The following is a 27,795-nucleotide window of genomic DNA, read 5'->3' as shown; positions in this document are numbered from 1 at the left end:
AATCTATAACCCCTCATTCGCACGAGAGTTTTTTTAACGGTCGTTAAAAATGCGTTATGCTGCCGTGTGAACATTACTTGGGAATAGGGTCGCCAGGTCGCCAGAGCTAAGCCGGACAGTCCAGCCAGTTTGGCCTGACATTTGGGTAAAAAGGCCGGACACACATATTATTGAGAATTTTGTGTATCGGTATTTTAAGAAATCGACGACAATGGTTGGCCGATATACTCGTAGAGGAGTGGATTAGGCTAGGGAATCTTCAGCTAAAAGAAGCGGCTAAAAATAGGAAGGCTTTTCACTATATTGACCACCAAACTTCGGTTTGAGGGTAGCACATGGTGATCATGATGACTATTCTCAATAGAAAGAAAGTAGTAAAAAAAAAAAACATACATACAGCCGAAGGTAGAACCTCCTCCTTCCAAAAAGTAGGAGGTTCTACGTTCAGCTGTATGTATTTTTTTTAATAACCTACCTACCTACCTACGACAAAAGAATTATGTGTAAAATCATTTTTTTTTTAATTTTTACTGTTAAAGTTCACACACACGCTCATTTGCTAAATGTAAAGGTAGTCTAAAAAAACGGACAAGCCGGACACCGTTTATTTTGACCGGACACGGAATAGAAAAGCCTAACTATGTCCGGCTTTATCCGGACACCTGGTAACACTACCAAACTAAAAAACTCTCGTGCGAATTAGGGCTTCAGTTACATTTTACAACCCATAATCGATATTGCGGTGCGGTTTATACTTGCAAAGCAGGAACTCGCGGTTTCATAGTTTTTATAACCATGTTTAGTTTTGTATATCGATATCAGCAATTTTATCAAACTTGTCCAACTTGTCAATTGATAATGAATCGTATGTCCAATAGAATAGAGTTGTAAATAGTTTAATGTTATGTTACACACATAATTATTATGTTTACGAGTGATCCACGGGGTAGTAATCATTATTTTAGTATTTTCGAAGTTGATACGTCATCCTTGAGTCGCATTGACCGAGGTTGACCTTGGTTTATCGGGTTTTCCTTGGCGATCATATGTTCTAGAAGGTTAGATTTTACAACGCCATCTGGTGTGGACAAGTGCCAAATGGGTGTTTCAATTTATTTTAATAATTGCGTAATGTAAAAGTTTAATTATTAACTTGTATGTTATTAATTATTTATTGCAATTTTTAAGCTATTTTTATTGCTAAGATATTTCGACTTATGTAGGAAGTAACGTTAAACACAAAATAAATGAACAGTCAGCGCCATCTATCGTCGAGTAGGAGACTACTGATTTTATTTTTTATTTATGCTGGTGGCATTTAAAAGCCAATTTATGTCATGTAATAAATTATTATCATAATAATTATGGAAACATCAGATAATATTTTAAAAGATAATAGAAAAATGTGAAATTTTGAATTGCACTTAACACCCTCTACCGGCGTGTAGGCTAAAGAGCAGTGGTTTGGTTTAGTTAGTAGTACGAAGAGATTTTGTTAGATGGCGCTGTTGTAAGCGAACGCCAACTGTTTAGAAACGCGTCGTTTTCTCAATGCACGTGGAGATGGCGCTAGCAGGTTCTAGTTAAAAGAAAAACATACATACTTAATTAATACATAAGTTTTCCTTAATGAGAGCATATTTAATATATGTATCATAATTTATATTTATCGGTACAACTAGATATTTATGGATCTATAGCATATGCAATCTCTGCCTATTACAATTTTACACCTATTGACAGGTTTTTCTATGTTTATTTTTTGTGCAAAATATTTAGGTATATAGTGACCAAGTAACATATAGATTTAAAACTTGTTTGATTTGAAGAAATTAATCTTTACCATATCCCGCAGTGACACAAACCTACATCTCTATCGGTTACACAATCTAAATTAAACTTTATTGTAATAGTAATAAATTTCAAATTCTTGTAAAAGAATGACAGGTTTACAATTATTTATGAGTTTCGTATTCGATTTTTTTTTTAAATAGATTTATACGATTTTGTACTTTTAATTATGAGTGTTTAAAGCTATTATCAATTGACGCTACGTTATGATGGAATGCAGGAGCGTTTCCTATTATTTTTCTTCTACCTATCAAAGAATTTTTATCCTTATCTGTAATAGAATAAGATTGAAAATTGTTTGTACATAAGAAGAAATAGTATGAATTATTGTTTAATTTTATTCGTAATAATCACTCACAGAATATTAAACTTAATACTTAAAGCGATAAGATTGAAAATTGATTGTATGAAAACGCTGGTTAGTTTAGGTAATTAATTTCATATTATGGATACGCGCACCAATTAAAAATGGCGGCTTGAATATTTCTTATATTAGGTATTTATTAGAGACTAGCGGACGCCCGCGACTTCGTCTGCGTAAATTTCGATGTCAACTTTACTACTACCCCTACCGTACCCTACCCCTACCCTACCACTACCCCAACCCTACCCTACCCCTACATCTACCCTACCCCTACCCTACCCTACCCCTACCCCCACCCTGTAACTTCTCTATCTTACTCCTACCCTTAGCAAAATCGGTCCAGCCCTTCGAGAGTGGTGTGATGACCAAGGGAAATAGAGACTTCTATGCTAATAATGTATAAAGTAAAGTTCGTTTGGTTGTAAGAGATAATCTCTGGATCTACTGGACCGATTTAGAAAATTGTTTTACCAATAGAAAGCTACGTTATTTGCGAGTGTCATAGGCTATGTTTGTTCCCCATATTCACACGGGAACGGGAACTACGTAAATGAAAGCGCCGGGCGTCATATAGCGGAATTTCTGCGTCTTTTAGAAATTTTGTATTATCTCCGAAACTATTTAAGTAATTAACATACTGTAAAGAGCAAATCTTATCTCCATAATATCCTTGTGATTATTAAATAATTTATTTTAATAAGGATTAAAGTTTAGTTGTATAAATAATGACGTAAACCTAAGTATATAAAATTAAATTTTTAAAACACTAAAGGTACTATATCTGCTAATATATAGAAGATAGATATATGGTGTCGCGGACTTTTTTGTAGAACTTTGAAAGATACATAAAGTCTCCATACATTAATTTCAATTTTACACAATAGTTAAGGCAGCGCATGCGAATAAGTCTATTTAAGAGGATTTTCAGTCCGACCTGTATGACAAAAACTGTGATAACTCGGTTAATATATATGATACCAATATAAAATATAGCCTATAGCACTCCCCGATAATGTAGCATTCTACTGGTGAAAGAATTTTTAAAATCGGACCAGTAGTTCCGAAGATTACCCCATTTAAAAAATGTGACAAACTTACAAACTTACAAACTTTACCTCTTTATAATATTAGTATAGATGGGCCGAGTACTCGGTTGACACTCGGTACTCGGCGTACTCGGCGGATTTTTTGATACTCGTACTCGGCCGAATGACTCGGTCGGTGAATGCCGAGTATATTTTGTTTAAGAAAAGCATTATTTAGGTAGGTTAATCAAAAAGTATTTATTAGTAATTTAGGAAATCTTTGAAAATCTCGATTAAATTTAAATAAAATTAAAATTATGTAAAGATTTAAAAGAGCAACTGTTGAGTTTCTCGCCCTCTCTTCTTAACAGGAGACTGCGCCCTCCGAGCTGGGTGGTAGAGTCACTGCAAATAGTCAAACGTTTCAAAAGTGCTTGTAAACTAAGTCTACTTGATATAAACAATTTTTAATTGAATTGAATTGAATTAATACTTGTCTACGCGCGCGAAATAGAAATTTGACTGAACCGAGTTACTCGGCCGAGTACTCGGTTGAAAAAAAATTTAACCGAGTAAAACTCGGTACTCGTTACTCGGCAAAAGTGTTACTCGGCGCATCTCTAGTATGTATGTACTTGTATCATGTTATTTATGGTTAATTGAAGCGTTATGGTTAGTATGAGAATAGTTTTATACTGTTTTCCTCGTAATTTTCACGCTTTTTCTTTCGATAAGAATTATGAGCTTTTCTAGTAGCATAACAAAAATATGAAACAGAACTAAAAAAATGAGCTACATTGGTCGAGCCATTTTGGCGATTTGCTGTTAGCTTTATAATAATAATAATAATAAAGCCTTTTATTTTCTCTTCTTCACAATATTTTACAATTCATTTAACTTAAAGTAGGTATTCATTGTTATTATTAATCAGTCACAATTTTTAAAACAACACATTGCATAATTATTCCGTTAGATAATCATAATCCATGCATTTTCATAATCATAAAGAATATTTAATTAATATTAATAAAAGTAATTATTACAATTTTAAAACAATAAATCTAAAATTACACATGTTTCCTATTCTTATTCCGTGCATATACCTAGTCATTTAACATAATTATAATCTGATCTAATCATTTATTCTAATGCATACATTTTTTATCTAAAATATATAATTTATTCAATACATTTAGTCATTTAACATACTTAATCATAATCACACATAGTCATTTAAGTCAAAAAATATATTTAATACCATTATGAGTAAATTTTCATTTTGTCTTTTTGTTTTTTTTTTTTTTTTTTGTTTTTTTTTTGTTTTTTTTTAGCAATTTAATTTATTATTTTTTTTTAGCAATATAAATTGTCTATTAATTTTTTTCTCCTGAATAATGTAGAGATAAAGTTTATATTTAGCAGACACTGAAGTGGATTTAAAAAATAAGAAAAACCAATATACCTATTTATACTTATAATAAAACTGTAACTAGTAAATTCTGTATACTGAAGATATTTTAAAAATATTTGTTATAATATATTTATGTAATCACGTCCCAAAAAAATATGATGTTTTTTTTTTCAATCTGGTAGAACTCTGGTAGATCAATTTAAAGCCTTTAAAAGAAATGTCACTCCCATGATATGCCGGCGACCGGGGGGAAGTTACACCGCGGGTGTGAAGTCGTGCGAGCGGGGCAAAGGGGTGGACAGCGCGGGTGTGAAGTCGTGCGCGCGGGGCAAAGGGGTGGACAGCGCGGGTGTGAAGTCGTGCGCGCGGGGCAAAGGTGATGACAGCGCGGGGCAAAGGTGATGACAGCGCGGGTGTGAAGTCGTGCGCGCGAGGCATCGCTAACACCCTCCCGGCCCGCGCGGACTATCGGGAGTGTTACGAATGAATTTTCCAAGCTTGTAACTTATTGATGATGTCTCTTTGCCCCCAGGACATGGACCTGATCGAAGTGCTTTGGAAGCAGGATGTGGACATGGGCTTCTCGCTGGAGGATCCTATGCAGCCGGTAAGTGGTTCATCTTTTTTTTTTTTTTGTTATTTACAAGTTAGCCCTTGACTACAATCTCACCTGATGGTAAGTGATGATGCAGTCTAAGATGGAAGCGGGCTAACTTGTTAGGAGGAGGATGAAAATCCTCACCCCTTTCGGTTTCTGCACGACATCGTACCGGAACGCTAAATCATTTGACGGTACACTCTGCCGATTGGGTGGTAACTAGCCACGGCAGAAGCCTTGCACCAGCCAGACGTGTACCAATTAAGAAAACCTCAATCGGCCCAGCCGGGGATCGAACCCAGGACATCAGTCTTGTAAATCTACCGCGCATACCACTGAACAAAAAAAGGTCAGAAATACCCTTTTGACTGCAATAGGTACAGCAATGCTGTCACTTGGGGACTACACAGCGATGTGTGTATTATGACCATAATACAGCATTGCTGTCACTTGGCGGCTACATAGCGATGTGTGTATTATGACTGCATTACAGCAATGCTGTCACTTGGGGACTACACAGCGATGTGTGTATTATGACCATAATACAGCATTGCTGTCACTTGGCGGCTACATAGCGATGTGTGTATTATGACTGCATTACAGCAATGCTGTCACTTGTTGGTTATTTGTCCAAATGTATGTATTTTTTTTATAATTTTGTAGGAGGGTCCTCAAGCCAAGAAGGTGGAATTGGAAGGTCAGATAGACAAGGAGCTGAAATTGGCAGAAGAGAAGATACAGAAGAAGAAAGAAGAGACCGAGAACATAGAGAAGGTGAAGGCTTCTTTGCTGGAGACGAAAGAGGTTTGCTATGTTTTTTTCTTTTTACCCGACTGCAAGAAGGGTTATGTTTTTCGCGCGTATCTTGTATGTTTGTATGTATGTATGTAATATTCTTTATTACCTCATATCTTCCAAACCACTGAACGGAGTTTCAAGTTTACGTAATTAGGATATCGTTAGATTTGTATCAATAACCCAAGTGTTCTTAGATAGGTGAAACTAAAAAAAAATAACAAGACGACTGTGAGACGCTATAGACTCGAGGTGAAAAAATTTTTTTTTCTCATATTGCAATATGGGTATCAAATTCAAGAGCTTTTTGTGAGGATTAAATAAATTAATCCAACAAATAAAAAAACCAGACTGCATAAAGTATAAAAAAACTGAAAAGAAAAAAAACAAGCTCAGTCCAGAAGTGTAGAAAGCAATTAGAAAACAGTCGGGACCTTAGATATTGGATAGAACAATTTTCTTCTACATTATTTATTTTTTAAAACGTAATAATTTCATTTCTATTCATAAAATAGTCGTAAAGTTTTCTGTAATTTTCTCAATTTTTCTTTGCATTTTTTGTTTCTAAGAATCGTCTACAAAGTATCAAAAAATTTGTACCTAATTTTTTTTTTTACAAAGAAACTGAACCAACTTCAAAGACGAAAAAGCAAAAAATAACATCATAACTATGTACTTTTGTATTGATCGTTTTGAAGGCGGTGATATGCCAAATAGGTTCTTACAGTTCATTTTGGTTTAAGGCACCGCTTTCAAACCGATCAATAAAATATTTTTTACATTTGAAACCGATTTCACAGACGTGTTTCAGTTATTTTCATTTCAACACAAAATTACTAAAACGATTCTCGTGAAAATGAAATGGGACCAATCTGAAAGTATATTCTTTGAAGCGAAAAAGAATTTTCAAAATTGGTTTACCTCATAACTTCGTCTAAATGACGAATAACAAACATAAAAAGAAACACACGCGACGAATTAATAATAATAATAATAATAATTTCTTTATCTACTATATGTATAAAAACAAGTCGGGTTTTCCTTCCTGACGCTATAACTCCAGAACGCACGAAACGATTTAAACGGTTTTGCATTCGTTGGAAAGGTCTTCGTAATTTCAACGTAGGGTAGGGGTAGGGTAGGGAAGGGGTAGGGTAGGGGTAGGGTAGAGGTAGTTGATAGTTTACATCGAGTTTCACGCAGACAAAGTCGCGGGCGTCCGCTAGTTAAGGATAAAAATCCACATACAAAAGTATAATAATTTAAATATACGTCGTAAATTAAACTAAAATCCCTCTCTTTCTATGTCTAAGTCATCCTCAAGATCACCCGTGAGGACATGACCCAAATATTTAAATTGCTTCACTTCCCGAACTGCAGAACCATTCAAATAAACCTGAGGCAGATCTAAAGACCATCATTTCAGATTTAAGAACATTGTATTTCAACCCATGGTCGTTAGCATAACGACCGCAGATTACACAAACGTTTTCGAGATGGCAACCAATCTTAGTGCTTCTGAGCTCTCCTATCAGATCGTTCATGTACACATTGAAGAGATCCGGGGAGGTTAAGCCACCTTGGCGAACACCACAGTCTAGTCTATTATTAAGAGCTTCCTCTTTTTTTGATATCGGATAAAGGTACCTACGATGTTATTTTTCGTTTTTTAGAGTAATCCATCTTCCAAGTCGGTTAATTTTTTGTGTTATTAGCTTGTCCTAGCATAGTAAACGCCATAAAGCCATTAGTATAGATTAAGTATTATAAATTTGTCTCTTTCTAGGACGATCCTTGGGCTGGACTGTCTTACACCGTTGACACCGAGACCGGTAAGTGGATGACAATTTAACTGTGATGTGCACAACATTTTTAACCAGGGTATGCATTATCGTGTTGCTGGAATGGCGACCGGAACGCGCAGTGTTGGTCGACCCCCCACTAGGTGGACCAAGGACATCAAGTTTGCAGGGAGCCGCTGGATGCTGGCGGCTCGAGACCGTTGTGCTTGGAGGTCCATGCAAGAGGCCTATGTCCAGCAGTGGACGTCCATCGGCTGATAATGATGAAGAGGAATACACTATGTACAACGTTGAAAATTCTTTCACTAGAAGTTCCTAATGAATCCTTAAGGTAAATCATACTTTAAGCAATACTTTAAGAAATTTAATATCACGTGTCTCAAACGGTGAAGGAAAACATCGTGAGAAAACCTGCATACCAGAGAATTTTCTTAATTCTCTGCGTGTGTGAAGTCTGCCAATCCGCATTGGGCCAGCGTGGTGGACTATCGGCCTAACCCCTCTGTGAGACTCGAGCTCAGCAGTGAGCTGAATATGGGTTGATGACGACGGCGAATATTTACAAAAGAGGCAAGGAGCCCATTCCTTCGGTTTTCCCTCCAAAACTTGCCTTTTTATATTATTAGTAGGTATGGATTTTTGTACGTAAGGGATTTTCAAGAGTCTCCTCTCAGAATGAGAAAAAAAAGGCCTTGAAAATCGGCCTTTAGGTTTTAATTTATAAGTTACTATTAGTATAAAAAAAAACATTATTTATTTAATATCATTATAGAAATGTAGTGATAGGTACAATATTGCATGTATCCATGGCACCCCTACAACACAGGCTAGGGGTGGCACCCTTATGTACTCGCACCCCTCTATATAGCCATTTAAACACCACTTCCTGCTATACTCGAATTTGCGGAGATATTCAAACTTAGGTATTCATATTTAAAGCTATACATATTATAAACAAGATTTATTTTTTTGTTTGTTACCTATATTCTCCGAAACCACTGTACGGATTTTCAAAATTCTTTCATCAATAGAAAGCTATGTTATCAGCGAGTAACATAAGCTATACTTTATCCCGGTATTCCCACAGAAATAGGAGTTACGGGGGTGAAACGGCCGTGATAGTGTGTTTGTTTGTTTGAACGCGCTAATCTCAGCAACTACTGGTCCGATTTGAAAAATTCTTTCACTGTTAGATAGCCCATTTATCGAGGAAGGCTATAGGCTATATATTATCCCAGTATTCCTACGGGAACGGGAACCACGCGGGTGAAACTGCGCTGCGTCAGCTAGTTATGCAATAAAACCCTATTACTGGTCCGATTTGAAAAATTCTTTCAGTGTGAAATAGCCCATTTATCGAGAAAGGCTATAGGCTATATATTATCCCCGTATTCTTACGGGAACGGGAACAACGCGGGTGAAACCGCGCGGCGTCAGCTATTTGTGCAATAAAACTCTAAAATGCAGCAAATTTATTGACATTAATGGAGAGCTACATGTAATAGGCTACTCGCCTGCTGTACAAAACTGAGAAGATTTTTTGCATATAGGCAGTTTAGATGCCTAGAAACTCTAACCACATTTTTATTTGTGAAAATAATCTCGTAATTGTAATATTTTTATAAAACAAAATTGTATTTTTATCACGTCACCGCAAACGCCAATCATAAACTGTGACGTCATTCGCTACAAGGCATCGGTTTGTGATTGGCGCTTGCGGTGACGTGATATAATCACATCACTGCAAACGCCAATCACGCTGTTATCTCTATGAATGACGTCACTTGCTAATGTGTTGTGTTTCGGCGGTAAAAATTTTACGTAGATATTTTTTCTATTATATTAAATTTTTTACTGGTTATTATTGACGGGACAAAATAATATATAGGTAGCTTATAATATTTCCATAATTCAGTTTAAACACTGTTTACAATAGATAGAGCCGTGATAGCCCAGTGGGTATGACCTCTGTCTCCGATTCCGAAGGGTGTGGGTTCGAACCTGGTCCGGGGCATGCACCTCCAACTTTTCAGTTGTGTGCATTTTGAGAAATTAAATATCACGTGTCTAAAACGGTGAAGGAAAACATCGTGAGGAAACCTGCATCACACGCAGAGAATTATCCTAATTCTCTGCGTGTGTGAAGTCTGCCAATCCGCATTGGGCCAGCGTGGGGTTTTTTTTTATTCTTTACAAGTTAGCCCTTGATTACAATCTCACCTGATGGTAAGTGATGATGCTATTTAAGATGGAAGCGGGCTAACTTGTTATTAGGAGGATGAAAATCCACACCCCTATCTGTTTCTACACGACATCATACCGGAACGCTAAATCGCTTGGCGGTACTTTGTCGGTAGAGTGGTAACTAGCCACGGCCGAAGCCTCCCACCAGTCAAAAAAGGTGGATTATTGGCCTTACCCCTCTCTGAGAGGAGATTCGAGCTCAGCAGTGAGCCGAATATGGGTTGATGAAGACGACGACTGTTTACAAAAGAGGCAAGGACCCTATTCCTACGGTTTTCCCTCCAAAACTTGCCTTTTTATGTTATTAGTATGGATTTTTGTACGTAAGGGCGAACGCACACCCCCCGGGCAGCCAACCATCAGTCTGATGAGTCAGCGATTTACCAACTGTTGTTTCGGCGTTATTGTTCCATTGCATTCAAATAATACTGCTATAATGGGGTTTTTTGACACAGACCGACAGACATTCTTGGGTTGGAACACCTTTAGAGAATACATATAAGGTTAATTACAATTTGTAGGTATAAGAAGCTAAATTATAATTAGTAGATACCAAAAATTTTACAATAAGCCCTCATTCGCACGGGAGATTGTTTTAACGGACGTTAAAAAGCGTTCATTCAAACAAAATCTTAGTACATATCAGGGGTACCGATGGTTCCAAACCCGATTACCGATTCCTATCGGGTTACCTTGTTTAAAAATCCACGAGTTTTACGGACGTAAATAATTTCACGTATACTCAGCCAAAAATATATCTACGAAAAAATTTCAGCGTTTGTTACTGACGTACATATAAAACAAAAAAAAAACAAAAACAAAACACTACCTAGCTCTAGTAAAAATATAGAGGACTAGCGGACGCCCGCGACTTTCTCGATGTAAACATTCAACTACCTCTGTCCTACCCCTACCCTGCCCCTACCCTGCCCCTACCCTGCCCTTACCTACCCGCGGACTTTTTTGTAGAACTTTTAAATTGAGAGTAATTTCCATTAATGTAGACCCCGATTTTCAAAAAATCTTCATTTGTTTATAACTTTTGCAATTGTTTATGTGCGGATGGAAATTGAGTGAAATTTTTGCACATTTTCCAACAGGTCATGACGAATTGAATGAGCTAATGCACGTATTTTTATTCGCGGTATCAGTACTTATCTATACTAATATTATAAAGCTGAAGAGTTTTTTAGCTTGTTTGTTTATTTGTTTGATTGATCGCGCTAACCTTTTTTTTTTTATTATTTACAAGTTAGCCCTTGACTACAATCTCACCTGATGGTAACTGATGACGCAGTCTAAGATGGAAGCGGGCTAACTTGTTAGGAGAAGGATGAAAATCCACACCCCTTTCGGTTTCTGCACGGCATCGTACCGGAACGCTAAATTGCTTGGCGGTAATTAGCCACCGCCGAAGCCTCCCACCAGCCAGATATGGACAAATTAAGAAAATCTCAATCTGCCCAGCCGGGGATCGAACCCAGGACCTCCGTTTTGTAAATCCACCGCGCACTGCGCCACGGAGGCCGTCGAAAAAATTCTTTCAGTGTTAGATAGCCCATTGTCGAGGTAGGCTATAGGCTATATATTATCCCCGTATTCCTACGGGAACGAGAACCACGCGGGTGAAACCGCGCGGCGTCATCTAGTTACTTAATATGAAGTGAGAATGCAATCTAATGCTATTTTTTTTTTGCAAGAAAAGAAAAGTTTTCTCTTACTTATTGCGTGAAAATTAGAAATCTGAAACTTTTCCGACATTTTTCCATTTTTTCGCCCATCCAATCATCTGAATTTCAGTTTCGAAAAGTTCGCGAAAAAAGTTATAATTTATTCATTACTCATTGTACTATAACAAAATTCGAATTATGATACGGAGTGGCCTTATAAGGAAAAAAAATCGGCCAAGTGCGTTTCGGGCCATGCACAGTGAAGGGTTCCGTGGTTACGTCATCAATGACGACTTAAAATGGCGATTTTTTGGCTGGTGGGAGGCTTTGGCCGTGGCTAGCTACCACCCTACCGACAAAGACATACCGCCAAGCGATTTAGCGTTCCGGTACGATGCCGTGTAGAAACCGAAAGGGGTGTGGATTTTCATCCTCCTCCTAACAAGATAGCCCGCTTCCATCTTAGACTGCATCATCACTTACCATCAGGTGAGATTGTAGTCAAGGGCTAACTTGTAAAGAATAAAAAAAAAGGTCTACTACCAGTACAACCCTTCCAATTTCTTTATGTTATTTATTTACTAGCGAACGCCCGCGACTTCGTCCGCGTGAAAATCAAAGGTTGAATTTTAAAAATTCTTGCATCACATTATATTTCGAATTTTTTTTTTATGAAAACTGTAACTGTAAAATGAAGGATTTTTCATACAAACTTTCAACCCCTATTTCACCCTTTCTATTTTTATTTTAGGTTTAAAAAGTATTCTATGTTTTGCTCCAAGGTCCCATTTACCATTAAACCAAAATTAATCTTGATCGGTTCAGCCGTTTAGCCCTGAAAAGGTAACATACAGACAGACTGGCCTTCGCATTTGTAATATTAGCATAGATTTATTTTATTTTATTTATTTATTATCTTAATTTAAAACTAGCCTTACAGAAACAATCTAATTAGAATACCTACTTAGCTGTGATAAGTTTTCCTTTTCATTTATATATCTAGCTGTGATTTTAACACGTAGGTAAATCCATATACTATAAAGTTATAAATATTTAGTCTGCAGAGGGAACCTTACTCTTAGAAAAAATAGTATTTTAAAACCTAATATTTCACAAACGAATCCAAATTAAAAATTAAAGATAGCAGTCCCATATATTAATTAAAGCCTTATCTAACGTTATCGTAAACTATGAGATACTTAAACTAGTTAAAATAAATTCATCCCCACTTTAAATGTAGGGGAGGATGAAATTTTTTTTTTTCAAGATTTTCTTTTACGACTTTGTCGGCATGCAGTGTTCACCTTTCCAGTAGATACCTAGTCTCTGAGCTAAACTACGGAGGGACATGGCGAAACTATAAAGGTTCCTGGTTGACTACGGAACCCTAAAAAGGCACCGAAAAAAAAGAACCAATAATAAAAGTCGATTATCTTCGAAATTTTGAGAAGGACACGTTTCGGCGGCGTCCGACATAATGAGCTCGAGAATATCCACCATAAAAAGAAACCCCGCACCCCTCTCGATATTTAAAAACACATGGAAACCGGGAACAACAATCGGGACGTCGCATCACCGCCGCGGTTCAATGTAAAATGGCCGACGTCAAAGACTGACAGCCGAATTCGAATTTCAAAAAAGTATTCAAACTTTTCCACAAGTCATCGTTTCGCTTGTGATTAATACTTTCGGTGGGTTTTTTTTATGTCGAGATCTCGGTGAATTTTTAAAAATCGAACGCGGCAGATATTATTTATGAAATCATAATAATATATCGGATGCAGAATGGTTACTTAAATAACCTTTTGTGTGTTCTAATGGTTTTATGTTCACCTGGTACTAGAATATGCTATTGGTTTTAATTTAGATGTCATATGGAGGAGTAATTTAGCGTAACGTAACGTAGCGATTCAGTGGTTAGTTAGGGCTTGGAATCACAAAGTCCTGAGTTCGAATCGTGGTTTGTTATTTATTTTATGAAATTCATAGTTAGAGTGACTTAGGTACATGACACGTTTTTCACAACATTTTACCTCCCTCTCAGGCGATTGTAGTTCTTACAATGATATTTTATACTATACCTAGATATGTTACGTGCCCTCAAAATCACCGCAAAAGTGAGCTAAATTTAGCCACTCCAATGAGCACACACATACGCAATTTTGTGTTTAATTCCATTATATGTATATATATTACAGTTTTTAAAGTCCCTAAACACACAACTATTATATAGTATTATTTATTTAAATAGTCATTGCTTAATAAGAGACTCAATGAAATGCAGTCAATTATGACATAGCTAAGTATTTATAAAATCTTTAGTTTTGCATCATTAAGTACGAATAAAAAAAAATGCAAAAAAAAATAAGCTCTAACTGTTGCGAACCTTATTTAAATAATATAAAAAAGCAAGTTTACCCCCGAAGGAAAAACCTAAGGGTTTAAAACCTAATAGACGATATTAAAAAATAAATTACAACCTACTATTGATTTTTAAAGAATAGATAAAGAAAGAATTTTGACGACCTCCGTGGCGCAGTGGTATTCGCGGTGGATTTACATGACGGAGGTCTTGGGTTCGATCCCCGGCTGGGCCGATTGAGGTTTTCTTAATAGGTCCAGGTCTGGCTGGTGGGAGGCTTTGGCCGTGGCTAGTTACCACCCTACCGACATAGACGTACCGCCAAGTGATTTAGCGTTCCGGTACGATGTCGTGTAGAAACCGAAAGGAGTGTGGATTTTCATCCTCCTCCTAACAAGTTAGCCCGCTTCTATCTAAGATTACATCATCACTTACCATCAGGTGAGATTGTAGTCAAGGGCTAACTTGTAAAGAATAAAAAAAAAAAGAATTTGTCAGGGGGTAAATATTTGTAATGGGAACCAAAATTTGAAAGATGTCTTGGATGGAAAACGCCTCAGTTTCATGATTCGTTTATAGTTTTGTCCAATTCGCCATGAATATCACATACAATGATATTAAATACTGCTAGATGTGTTACTAGCACATGAGAAATGAGACGCTCAAAAGAGGAAATTTTTACACAACACAATGTTAGTGTTAGCCACGCGGGTGAAACCGCGCGGCGTCATCTAGTAATTAAATAAAAGCCTCTAAGTAGCTAATTAATTACAATTTTGCTGTACTCCGGGGATCGAACGTATTATATCAATATATATTTTTAGATTTTAGGTATAAACTATCGTAGTGTAAAGATGTTTGCACATTGTATAATAAAACGTGCGTATCCATGAGCGTGCGTTTTGACAGATATTTTAGAAGGAAAAGTCAAGTATTTTGGTTAAGTATAAGTGTATAAGTTAAGTAGGTAAGTACCTATAGTTTGTTTCGGTACAGAAATCGAAACCTATTTGGAAAACCTACAAAATTCACTACTTATGTTCGCAGTCGCAGTCGCAGTGACTGTATACAAAAGCATTCAATTTATGTTATCCAAAATGTCCTTCGTAACTTCGCATCGACTGTTGCGCAAAAACCACATTGTGCGGCCGTGGTGTCAGTCTACAAAAAACAATGAATTTCCAAAAAAAAATAAAAAATAATCTACATTATAATAAGTACGCAAAACTTTCAAGCCCTTTGTAATTTCGCCTGTAAACCTGCATCAGAGAATCCATTATTTTACGCGGCTTATGCGGCTTTAGTATCAGTCTATAAACACCATTGAATTTCCTTCGCTTCGCTTTGACTTAGGTGCATTTCTTCCCTACCCCTACCCTACCCTACCCTATCCTATACCTACACCTACCAGAGAATACTCTGAAGAAAACAGTATACTCAATAATCTACATTATAATAAGTACGCAAAATTTTCAAGCCCTTTGTAACTTCGCTTTGAAACCTGTATCACGGAGTCCAGCTTGCACTGTTGTGCACTTTTTCCCTACCCCTACCCTACCCTACCCTACTCTACCCTACACCCACACCTACCTACCCAGAGAATACTCTGAAAAAAATAGTATACTCAGAAAAGGCGTCACACGACCGCAGTGTCAGTCTGCAAACACCATTGGATTTCCAAAAAATATATTACAATAAACCAACATTGTCATACGCTATACGCATGCGCACAAAACCATGATTAATGGTACAGCCAGACGTCTCAATCCCATGAGAGTAGGGGCACCATTAATATTGTATTGTATGGTTGTTTCAATTGAACCCACCACCCCACGAATTGTGCTGTATGTATTTTGTAACCGACTTTTGAAAAGGTGTAATGAACACATAGCGAAGAGTTCGAATCTCGAGTCACAAAAAAGTAAGATTTGATTTACAAATTTATATCGTAAATTATAATAATATAAGTATATGATACTCGAAAGAGGATTGATTTGATTGTTTGTTTGTTTGCATTGAATAAGCTCCGAAACTACTGAACCGATTTGAAAATTTCTTTCACTGTTGGGAATATGGATATGTCTGAAATTTGAAATAGAGAAAGATTATTCCCTGAATTAACACATAATCCACTATTTAACCTAAAAAAAAACAAGGTTCCCGTGTGATTCGTGAGAAATGGAATTTAACGCGAACGGAGCATCAAATACCCAATATCTTATACTTATAATAAATCTGTAGAGAGGTCAATTCTATATATGGAATATATTTCCAAAATAACTATCAGGGGGTCATTAGTGATCGTGACTGACGCCAAAAATGCAATCAATAAAATTTTTGTCTGTCTGTCTGTTTGTCTGTATGATCTTTATAGAAACAAAAAGTACAGGACGGATTTTAACGAATACAATTATTTATTTATTGGTACAATTATTCTACATACTCCTGGGCAGGTTATAGTATACTTTTCATCAAATTCAATAGGAGCAGAGCAGTGAAGGGAAATGTTGAGAAAACGGGAGAAGTTACTCCATTTTTTAAGCTTCCGTCGCGTGTACATCCTTAATGGTTAAGGCTACATAGATATCATGTATGACGGAAATGTTCTCCTTAAAATTATTAAAAAAAACACAAAACAATATATATGTCTATCTTTTATGGTTGACTCACTGACTATGTTTCTAGGGTAGGGGTAGGGTAGTGGTAGGGCAGGGATAGGGTAGGGTAGAGGTAGGATAGAGGTAGTTGAAAGTTTACATCGACTTTCACGCGGACGAAGTCGCGGGCGTCCGCTAGTATTTAATAAATGAATAATAAAATCCTTCTTAATCGTACACTCTTGGCAGAGTGGTCGTGGTTGCAGCGATGAGCGACGCCTTCTGTGCAATGCTCCTCCACTTCTGGCGATTGGTTGCATTTTAAGTAGGTACACTTCGCCAAAGTAATTGTGTAGCAGCCTTAACTAAATCCGTCCAGCGGGTTCGAGATCGGCCTCTGGATCTTTTGCCTTGGACTTGCCTTTGCACTACCAACCGCTCTATTAAATCATGATTTCTGGAGATGGACCAAAGAACTTTAAGACCCGTAAAAGCACAGTCGACGAAAGTCTTTCTTTTATCTTTAGTTCATTAAGAATGGAATTGTTGGTTCCAACACCACATCTCTAGGGCATCGATCTTGCGACGGTCTTGTAGACGCAAGGACCACTTATCCGCATTGTAGGGAAAGGTTGAAAAGACAAGACACCTCATAAGTCGAACCTTCGTGGTTTTGGTGATTCTCCTATCTTTACAAATCTTGCTTAGTTTGTCCACTGCCGATCTAGTAATGGCACAACGTCTCCGGATTTCAATCTCACAACCCGGTTTTTCGAATCGGTTCTGAAATTTCAGAGCCTATTCAATGAAAACAAATACACGAAGAAATCAAATCTTTCCTCTTCATATAACAATTAGCACCTGCATAATTCCCATTCCCTTAAGAACACGGGGACAAAATATGGCTTATAACACTCACAAATAACGTGTCGGAAAAAGACAAGAATTGTAAAAGAATTTTCAAAAACGGTTCAATGATCCAGAGCTAACCCTTCAACACCACAAAGTCGACCTCTTTATAATATTACTAGCTGACCTTGCGCGGTTTCACCCGCGTGGTTCCCGTTCCCGTAGGAATATGGGGATAATATATAGCCTATAGCCTTCCTCGATAAATGGGCTATCTAACACTGAAAGAATTTTTCAAATCGGAGCAGTAGTTCCTGAGATTAGCGCGTTCAATCAAACAAACTCTTCAGCTTTATAATATTAGTATAGAGTTAATTATAAAGAGCTACTTGTAGTTTCCCAGAGGGTCAACGACCTCTATAGTACTACATGGAACTACTATTGTTTTGATGATGTATCAATTTTTAACTCACGGCACGAAGTGTTACATCACCATGAGTTGTATGCCGACTCGTTGTATCGAAGCCTTCGTGGGGAGTGAAAGGATACAATTTTACTAGCAGACATCACGGTTTTAGCCGTTTAGTTCCCGTTCCCGTAGGAATATGGGGATAAAATAGTACTTGTGTTATTCACTGATAATGCAGCTTTCTATTAGTGAAAGAATGTTTAAAATTGGTTAAGTGGTTTAGGAATTAAGACGTAGACGTAAACGCGGCAACAGCTCGTATAATAAAGAATTCACCTATATTTCTATACTAATAATTATAAAGAGGTAAAGTTTGTCATTGTAGGGGGCAAACTCTGAGCCTACTAAACAGATTTTAAAAATTCTTTTACCACTACAAAGCCACGTTATTTGTGAGTGACATAAGCTATATTTTTGTTCCCGTGTTCTAACGGGAATGCGAACTACGCGGATGAAACCGCGGGGTTTTAGCTAGTAATATCGTAAAGGTTTTGAGGTTGTATTAAGCATTAAATAATCTCTGGTTCATTTCACTATGGTAGAGTCAGTAGAGTCCTTGATGCTAAATGTGTATTTACTCGAGCGTGAGCGTTGGATCTAATAGATTAGATGATAGGAAGAATAAGTGGTTATACGTTTTTCGCTTTGAGCGTTGGGGAAGAAATTTTTTTTTTAATATGGAACAAGCAGACGCCGCGCGGTTTTACCCGCGTAGTTCCCGTTCCCGTAGTAATACGGTGATAATATAGCCTATAGCACTCGGGGATAATGTAGCTTCCAAACAGTGAAAGAATTTTTCAAATCGGTTCAGTAGTTCCAGAGCATATTCAAAACATACAAACAAACAATTAAATCTTTCCTCTTTTTAAATCCTAACTAATATTATAAACGCGAAAGTTTGTAAGGATGTTTGTTACGCTTTAACGCCGCTACTACTGAAGCGATTTGGCTGAAATTTACAACGAATATAGATAATACCCTGGATTAACCATCCCATTCACACTTGTTTCGATCCGTAGCTTTGTTTTAGAATCTATTCGTTATTATCTGCTATACATTATTTATATTGTATGAGCTCACAAAGTTCACGATTAGTTTTCTAATATGAAACTAAATTAAATCCATGGAAATAAATATTTAGCTGATACATTGTAATGGTTTTTATGAGAAACTAATTATTTACAATAGAACTGGGATCGGATATACGAATATATTCGAATTTTCTATTACGAGTATGTCATAAGGTATGGAGTAATAATCTATGGTATGGTATCCCGGAAAAATCTATGGTTATCGAGGGATTTTTGTAAAACTGAATTCCACGCGGACGTAGTAAATATTTTATTCCTATGCCCAAGGACTATAATTTTCCTATCCCACAGAAATAAATCGATATCTACAACCTACCTAAACCAAAATGGCCGTACCTACCCGCCATTTCATTAAAATAAAACATCGTATACCATTAATAAAAGGAAAAAAGATTAATGTCTACCGACTACAATAAGTAATAAATTAGGAGACTCGGATATAAATTTCAGTAAAGGGAGAGAACTGCCCTGGCGGCCATCTTGTTTCCTGCTCGCCTGTGATTGGCCGGCGAGCTTACTAATCAATAATGCCCTGATACACATTGAAAAGGACATAACACATACCCAATATCATACGAAACTCAACCTTATTTGTATCACATTAAAGTACAAAATCTTTGGCTACAAACAGTGTATTCCAAAACTGAATTCTTCCTTAACAGTATAAGGCCGGACGCATATTATAGGAATGTTTCTGTTTGTTAAGTTCGGACTCTCGCTGGTATGTTTGACGCAATTAATAATTCTGTTGTATTTAATAGGTCTTAGGGTACTTAAGTAAGGGTACCCAACCCTTACTTGGGGTAGCTTTATCAATATTTTTTTAATTGGTCAAGTCTAGCCTGCTTGACTGCCTATGTACCTACCTACTGCGAAGGATTTTTGTATGATGCCTTAGTAGACATAATTTCTACTTAATAGGTTAGAAGAAACTTGTACTTATTTTATATAATTAACCTATTACCACAAGCAATCGACTAAAGTGTTTTGATGTAAAACATCTATAGCTGCGCGTAAAACCGATTTCTGGTGTGGCGACGCGTCGCCATGCGCAATCGACTGTGCGATTCTCTCCCACTCGATCCGGCGTTAAGCCCTCTCTCTCGCTACACTTAACAAACAAACAAAAACTAATCTAAGCAGAAAAGTTTTTAAAATATTATGACTTTTTGATGATAAATTAATAGGCAGTTTATTTTCACGTTGCTATAGATATTCCGCGAAACATTGATGAATCGGTATCAACCCATATTCGGCTCACTACAGAGCTCGAGTCTCCTCTCAGAGTGAGAGCGGTTAGGCTAATAGTCCACCACGCTGGCCCAATGCGGATTGGCAGACTTCACACACGCAAAGAGTTATAAATATTCTCTGGTAGGTATGCAGGTTTCCTCACGATGTTTTCCTTCAACGTTTGAGACATGTAATATTTTAATATCTTAAAATTGATGAATAACTGATGAAAAAAAAGAATATCTTTTTATTGCATTAAAAGCAATAAAAAGATATTCTTTTTTTATATGGCCGGCAATTTTTATGCAGTGTGCGTAAGTCCTAACTATCTGCAGGATATCGAGCGAGAAAAAAAAACATATTCGATTAATCTCGTGACCCTCCTTTGTTCATGATACGATTACTTTTTAACTGATTTTCGAAAAAGGGAGGGTTTTTTGGACGACCATATGGCACAGTTGCCAGAGGTATTTGATTCGATTCTCAACTCTGCCAGTCAGCTATGTAGGTACCGGTACGATTCAAAACATGAACATCGTTTTAAGAAATTGCATAGCTTTTATCGCGGACTTTGAGAGCGGTGAGCGAATCAAGAAATTCCGTAACGAAAATGAACCTAACACCCAAGCATCAAGTTAACACATTTCGACGTTATCATATCGACTCAACTAGACAAGTGTGAAACTAAGGGATAAAACTTATTAGACCAGAGTTCGATTCCAGCTCAATGTAAAGACATTTTTTTTATTTATTTATCCTTTTATTTTTTATTCTTTTATAAATAAAAAAATTCTGCATAAATAATTTTAATTGCATAAGTTGATAAAAAATGCTATACAATAGCTTTACCGTGGCAGTTTCCGAAATCCACACGTATTATCTATACTAATATTATAAAGCTGAAGAGTTTGTTTGTTTGAACTCGGTAATCTCAGGAAGTACTGATTCAATTTGAAAAAATTCTTTCAGTGTTAGATAGCCCGTTAATCGAGGAAGGCTATAGGCTATATATTATGCCCGTAATGCAACCGGAACGGGAACAACGCGGGTAAAACCGCGCGGCGTAGGCTAGTTTTTAATAAAATTACATGAATTACGTCATTTTACGTAAAGTAGGTATAGGTATACCTACCTAATAGTGTTAGGTAGAAGGTAGGAAGTAGTAACGGCTTTTTTTAACAAAATAACAATCCATATTCGGCTCACTGTTGAGCACGAGTCTCCTCTCAGAATGAGAGGGGTTAGGCTAACAGTCCACCACGCTGGCCCAATGCGGATTGACAGACTTCACACACGCAGAGAATTAAGAAAATTCTCTGGTATGCAGGTTTTCTCACGATGTTTTCCTTCCCCATTTGAGACACGTGATGTTTAATTTCTTAAAAGGCACAGTTAAAAGTTAAAGGTGCTTGCATCATTCTGTTCATTCCGTCTCATTCTGAGAGGGGACTCGTACTCAACAGTAAGGGGTGAGCCCAATATGGGTCGTTATTGAGATAATCCATCACTTTCCCAAGTTTAAGTTAAATCAATTCTGTATTTACGGCAGGAGTAACAAACACACACAAATTTTCGTATTTAGAATATTAGTGCGATTATTGAAAATTCAAAATTTGCGAATTTTTAAACAATAACTTTTTTTTTTCTCCGACCAAATCGACTAAATGCCATTATCTTAAAAGCTACTTCTTTTTTGCCTCCAAAATGTTCAGGTAGCGGTGCTTACCCTTGTTTTTGTTAAAAGGGTGCTAATGACTGTTGATTGTGCGGTTTTTGAGGTTAGTTTTTTTTTTGAAAATTCTCAACATCTACAAGATAGTAAGTGCAAAGAGTTTTTTTTTTTTATTCTTTACAAGTGAGCCCTTGACTACAATCTCACCTGATGGTAAGTGATGATGCAGTCTAAGATGGAGGCGGACTAACTTGTTAGGAGGAGGATGAAAATCCACACCCCTTTCGGTTTCTACTCGACATCGTACCGGAACGCTAAATTACTTGGCGGTACGTCTTTATCGGTAGGGTGGTAACTAGCCACAGCCGAAGCCTCCCACCAGCTAGACCTGGACCAATTAAGGAAACCTCAGTCGGCCCAGCCGGGGATCGAATTCAGGACCTCCGTCATTAAATCTACCGCGCATACCACTGCGCTACGGAGGCCGTAAAAAGTAAAGTAGTTGGCAAGATAAATTGTAAGCCATGCGCGGGTTGTTATCTACATTAACCAGCTGGCCTATTCACTAATTTGATCTATATTAACTTGCTATTAAAACATCAAATCAACTGACAAAATTTCATTTACCTACTGTATGATATCCACCAGTAAGCACCGAATTTTTACATAGAATCTCAATTTCAAGCAACCCATATATAACTTTTGAGCGCGAGTCTCCTCTTCGAATAAGAGGGGTTAGGCCAATAGTCCACCACGCTGGCCCAATGCGGATTGGCAGACTTCACACACGCAGAGAATTAGGAAAATTCTCTGGTAGGTAGGTATGCAGGTTTCTTCACGGCTCACGATGTTTTTTCCTTCACCGTTTGAGACACGTGATATTTAAATTATTAAATATCAAAGTCAAAAAATTCGTTTATTCTGTAAAAATTGGTGTACAATACCGTCATATCCCAGTGGATATCACCCCTGCCTTCGATTCCGGAGGGTGTGGATTCGAATTCGGTCCGGGTATGTACCTCCAACTTTTCAGTTGTGTGCATTTTAAGAAATTAAATATCAAGTGTCTCAAACGGTGAAGGAAAACATCGTAAGGAAACCTGCATACCAGAGAATTTTCTTAATTGTCTGCGCGTGTGAAGTCTGCCAATCCGCATTGGACCAGCGTGGTGGACTATAAGTCTAACCAATCTCATTCTGAAAGGAGACTCGCGCTCAGTAGTGAGCCGAATATGGGTTGATATGACGACCGTCATATCACAGACTAAAATTCTAAAAAAAAAAATGATAAAATAATGCTGACTGTACATTTAACGCATAGTGTGGTGTCACGGTGACGTCGATGTACGGACAGACGGTGAAAGTGTATTTTATAACATTATATTACATTCTTTTTGCCGCTAGAAAGCGCCATCAAGCCAAAACTTAAGTCTTAGGTAAATAGAGGTGAATTTTGACAAAAAACTGTGTTTCCTTAATACTTTCATATAAGTAGGTACACTTAAATTGTAAGTAGGTACTTGAGACTGGTTTTCGAGATGTCCTAAGCTGTTTAAATATATGTATCTATTGTAGGAAATGGTAGTCTGAGACGGATATGACGTCATGTGGCGCGACTTGTTTCCGTTAAGAGTGGGGAGTTAGAGAGGGGTACCTATCGGTTGGCGGGAACGGCTTGTGATATATTTGACGGCGTCCGTAGCGGTAGCGCAGTGGTATGCGCGATGGATTTACAAGACGGAGGTCCTGGGTTCGATCCCCGGCTGGGCAGATTGAGATTTTCTAAATTTGTCCAGGTCTGGCTGGTGGGAGGCTTCGGCCGTGGCTAGTTACCACCCTACCGACAAAGACGTATCGCCAAGCGATTTAGCGTTCCGGTACGGTGTCGTGTAGAAACCGAAAAGGGGTGTGGATTTCAATCCTCTTCCTAACAAGTTAGCCCGCTTCCATCTTAGACTGCGTCTTCACTTACCACCAGGTGAGATTGTAGTCAAGGGGTAACTTGTAAAAAATAAAATAAAAAAATAAGACGCCCGTATGGTCGGCTTTAGTGTGCTCATTTTGTTCGAGCCGTCCACATTTCTTGTTGTTTAATTCTTTATAGGTTACTTGAGATAGGCGGGGAGAGTGACTTGAGTGGAAAAGGGGAGTGTTGGTTAATTGTCTAGGGCGCCCTTAACCCTACACACAACGTTCACAAGTGCGTGACTCCACTCAAGGTCATTCTCTGCCATTCTAGAGTCATGTTGTGAATCATAACCTTTGCTCGACATTGATTTTCTTATTTTTTAATCCACTTGTGAGTTCTGCTAAAAGTATTATACAACTATGTAGACGCCGCGCCGTTTTACCCGCGTGGTGCCCGTTCCCGTAGGAATACGGGGATAATATATAGCCTGTAGCCTTCCTCTATAAATGGGACAACGCTGAAAGAAAGAGATTATCTGGGGAAGTACTACAACCATACTTCTTTCTACCGCCAATCAGAATTGCTGTGTTCCAGTCTGAAGGTTAGTTCCTCGTGTAGTTACAGGCATACAAGGCTAAAGACCCACGGCTCTGGTAGAAGGACTCAGGACGGCACTTTGTAAGACATGTCCCTTGACTCTTTCTCCTAATGTATTTTGGCGAGATACAGCTACACATCAACTTATCTGATAGTCCATGCTATAATTCACCCAGTAGCCAATACACCCAGTAGCCAACACATCCAGTAACGCACAGTGAAAACATCGGATCACTTTTGCTGATAAAGGTGACAGTCTTCCCGCATATGCCTTTATGAGACGATCTATCTCTCTGATAGTCCATGCCTCAATTCACATAGTAGCCAATACACCCAGTAGCCAATGCACCCAGTAGCCAATGCACCCAGTAACGCTCCGTGCAAACTTCGGATCGGTTTTGCTGATCTCTCTGATAGTCCATGCTTCTATCTCTCTGATTCACCCAATAACTAATACTTCCAATAGCCAAATACAACCAGTAACGCTCAGTGCAAACATTGGATCACTTTTGCTGATGTAGTCGACAGTCTCTATATACACATAATTGTCTTTATGAGACGATCTCTCTCAGGTAGTCTATGCCTCCATTCTCCCAATAACCAATTCACATAGAAACCAATTCGCCCAGTGGCCATTACACCCAAAAGCTAATATTATTTCACCCAGTAGCCAATACATCCAGAAGCCAATACACCCAGTAGGCAATGCACCAATACACGCAAACATCTGACCATTGACGCAAGCGATACAATCCGTACCCCTACATGTAAAGGTCAGATAAATACTACCGCCATGCTTAAGTCTGTGACCAAGAACCTCCACTATATCCACATACCTATTGCTATAGGACAGTCTATCCAACTGTCAATACCTAAAGTCACCCACCATCTAAGTCTTAACTCACCCAGTAGCAAATGCACCCAGTAGCCAACACACCCAGTGACGCTCAGTGCAAACTTCGGCTCACTTTCGCTGCCCAAGCGACAGTCATGATGACGCGAGCGCCAGTCATCGCCCATCAGCAATTCGTGTACAATGGTCGAGCGGTCGGGAACACAAAAACCCATCACTAGTACAGTTTCGTGTGTAAACAGAGACATTTTTAGAGTACAAAATTCTTGACTGATTGCTGTAAATTTGTGTGATTGATTGACAAGATTGTATTTTGATTGGCTCTTTAGTGACTCTTTCTGCTTCTTTATGAGAAAGAGAGAGATACAATTACACACTTGTAAAACAATCTATTAAATGGACAATGGTCGAACATTTGCGATCACAAAAACCCATATCTAGTACAGTTTCGTGTGTAAACAGAGACGTTTTTAGAGTACAAAATCCTTGAATGATTGCCGTAAATTTGTGTAATTGATTGACAAGCATGTATTTTGATTAGCTCATTAGTGACTCTTTCTGCTTCTTTATGAAAGAGAGAGAGAGTTAGGTACAATTACACACCTGTGGTACAATCTATCAGTTACGTTAACGTTTGCGACCACCAAATCTCATCTCTAGTACAGTTTCACTGCAAAAATCGATCCGAATAACGCACTGAACGCACGCAGGCACAATTTTTTTATTCTTTTCAAGTTAGCCCTTGACTACAATCTCTCCTGATGGTAAGTGATGATGCTATCTAAGATGGAAGCGGGCTAACTTGTTAGGAGTAGGATGAAATCCACACTCCTTTCGGCTTGTACACGACATCCTACCGGAACGCTAATCGCTTGGCGGTACGTCTTTGCCGGTAGGGTGGTAACTAGCCACGGACAAAGCTTCACCAGCCAGACCTAGACCAATTAAGAAAACCTCAATCGGCCAGACGGGGATTGAACCCAGGACCTCCGACTTGTAAATCCACCGCGCATACCACTGTGCCACGGCGGAGGCCGTCAAAAGAAGGCTGGTGAGAGACTTCGGTCGTGGCTAGTTACCACCCTACCGACAAAGACGCCATGCGATTCAGCATGCCGTGTAGAAACGCAGGGATAAAATATAGCCTTATAGCACTCGGGGATAGAGTAGCTTCCTAACAGTGAACGAATTTTTCAAATCGGTTCAGTAGTTTTAGAGCCTATTCAATGCAAATAAACAATCAAGTCCCCTTTATAATATTAGTATAGATGACACTCATAAAAGAATGTGGCTTTCTAGTGGTAATAGAATTTTCAAAATCGGTTTAGTTAATCCAGAGATTACCCCTATAATACCACAAACTTTACTTTTTTATAATTAGTATAGAAAAAAAATTGCGCACTCTCTCGCAATCGGCTTTTCTCGTGAGATTCTGTTTTCCGAACATGTGGAAGAGTTATTACTTTTGACATTACAAAGGCGTTTTTATAGTAAAGCCAACTATAAATAAAACTATTACAAAGTAAGTAAGTATAGTAGTTAATTAAAATACATAAAAAACTAAATATATCATGTCTCGAACGGTGGAAGGAAACAAATCGTGAGGAAACCTGCATACCTGGATTTTTCTCAATACTCTACATGTCTGATAATCTGCAATGAGCCAGCGTACTAACCCCTGTCATTCTGGGAGGAGACTCGTGCTCAACAGTGAGTTGAAAATTATTGGTTGATAATGATGATGATACCAAAAATAATATAAAAAACAAATAAATAACTAAATCGAATTCTCCTTAATCCACTAAAAGCATCTATATTTTTCCTTATACGTATCTTTGTTCTAAAAAAGAAAAAAGAACAGGGAAAGACAAAACCGCATTATACAGAGTACATTGGGGTCCCTTATTCCTACAACGAACCAATTTACAGACCCTACCATACATATACGATATCCTGTCGAGAACTTACGAAACACGCCTCGCAAGCCTTCTCTTTTCCACTAGCCACGATATTATACGTTAGACAGTGATAGGTATATTGTGTTACTTCGTTTCGAAGCCACGCCTCCCCGCGTAGGCTGTATCGAACAATGGAAATGTTGAGTGTGTGCGTGTAAGGGATATTAAAGGTATGCATCATTATGCCTCGTGACTTTAAGGAGTATGGACGAATTGTGTGTTAAAAAAGATAAGGATAGACATATATGTTGTATTAATCGTTGTGTGCTGTCCCTTTTTCACGGTGAATGCTAATTACGGGAGTAACTTTTGTGTGGACACTATTTTCAGGTTATATTGTAAAAGGATTGATTTTTTGAGTGGTTATTAAGTGATTGGACTGAAGTTTTTTTTTTGAGTGCCAGTTTTTTGTGTGTAAAGTGATTTGGTGTGCGTGTTTTTGGGT

The 27,795-nt window shown here is 37.8% G+C and overlaps 1 protein-coding gene across 8 annotated transcripts in view; it reads left to right on the top strand.

The window, feature by feature from the left end:
* The window catches only part of LOC112048118 (segmentation protein cap'n'collar), a 163,617-nt gene that overhangs the window by 56,094 nt on the left and 79,728 nt on the right, over positions 1-27,795 (top strand). For all 8 annotated transcript variants that reach the window (XM_052890174.1, XM_052890169.1, XM_052890167.1 and 5 more), the window contains exons 3-5: positions 5,184-5,258; positions 5,913-6,053; positions 7,831-7,876. In XM_052890174.1, the coding sequence (XP_052746134.1) occupies positions 5,184-5,258; positions 5,913-6,053; positions 7,831-7,876 (262 nt within the window). The remainder of the gene's footprint in view (positions 1-5,183; positions 5,259-5,912; positions 6,054-7,830; positions 7,877-27,795) is intronic.

Source organism: Bicyclus anynana, chromosome 27 (genome assembly GCF_947172395.1).
Source record: "Bicyclus anynana chromosome 27, ilBicAnyn1.1, whole genome shotgun sequence".
NCBI lineage: Eukaryota > Metazoa > Arthropoda > Insecta > Lepidoptera > Nymphalidae > Bicyclus > Bicyclus anynana.
The sequence above is the reverse complement of the archived record's forward strand: the minus strand, read 5'-3'. Positions and strand labels throughout refer to the sequence as shown.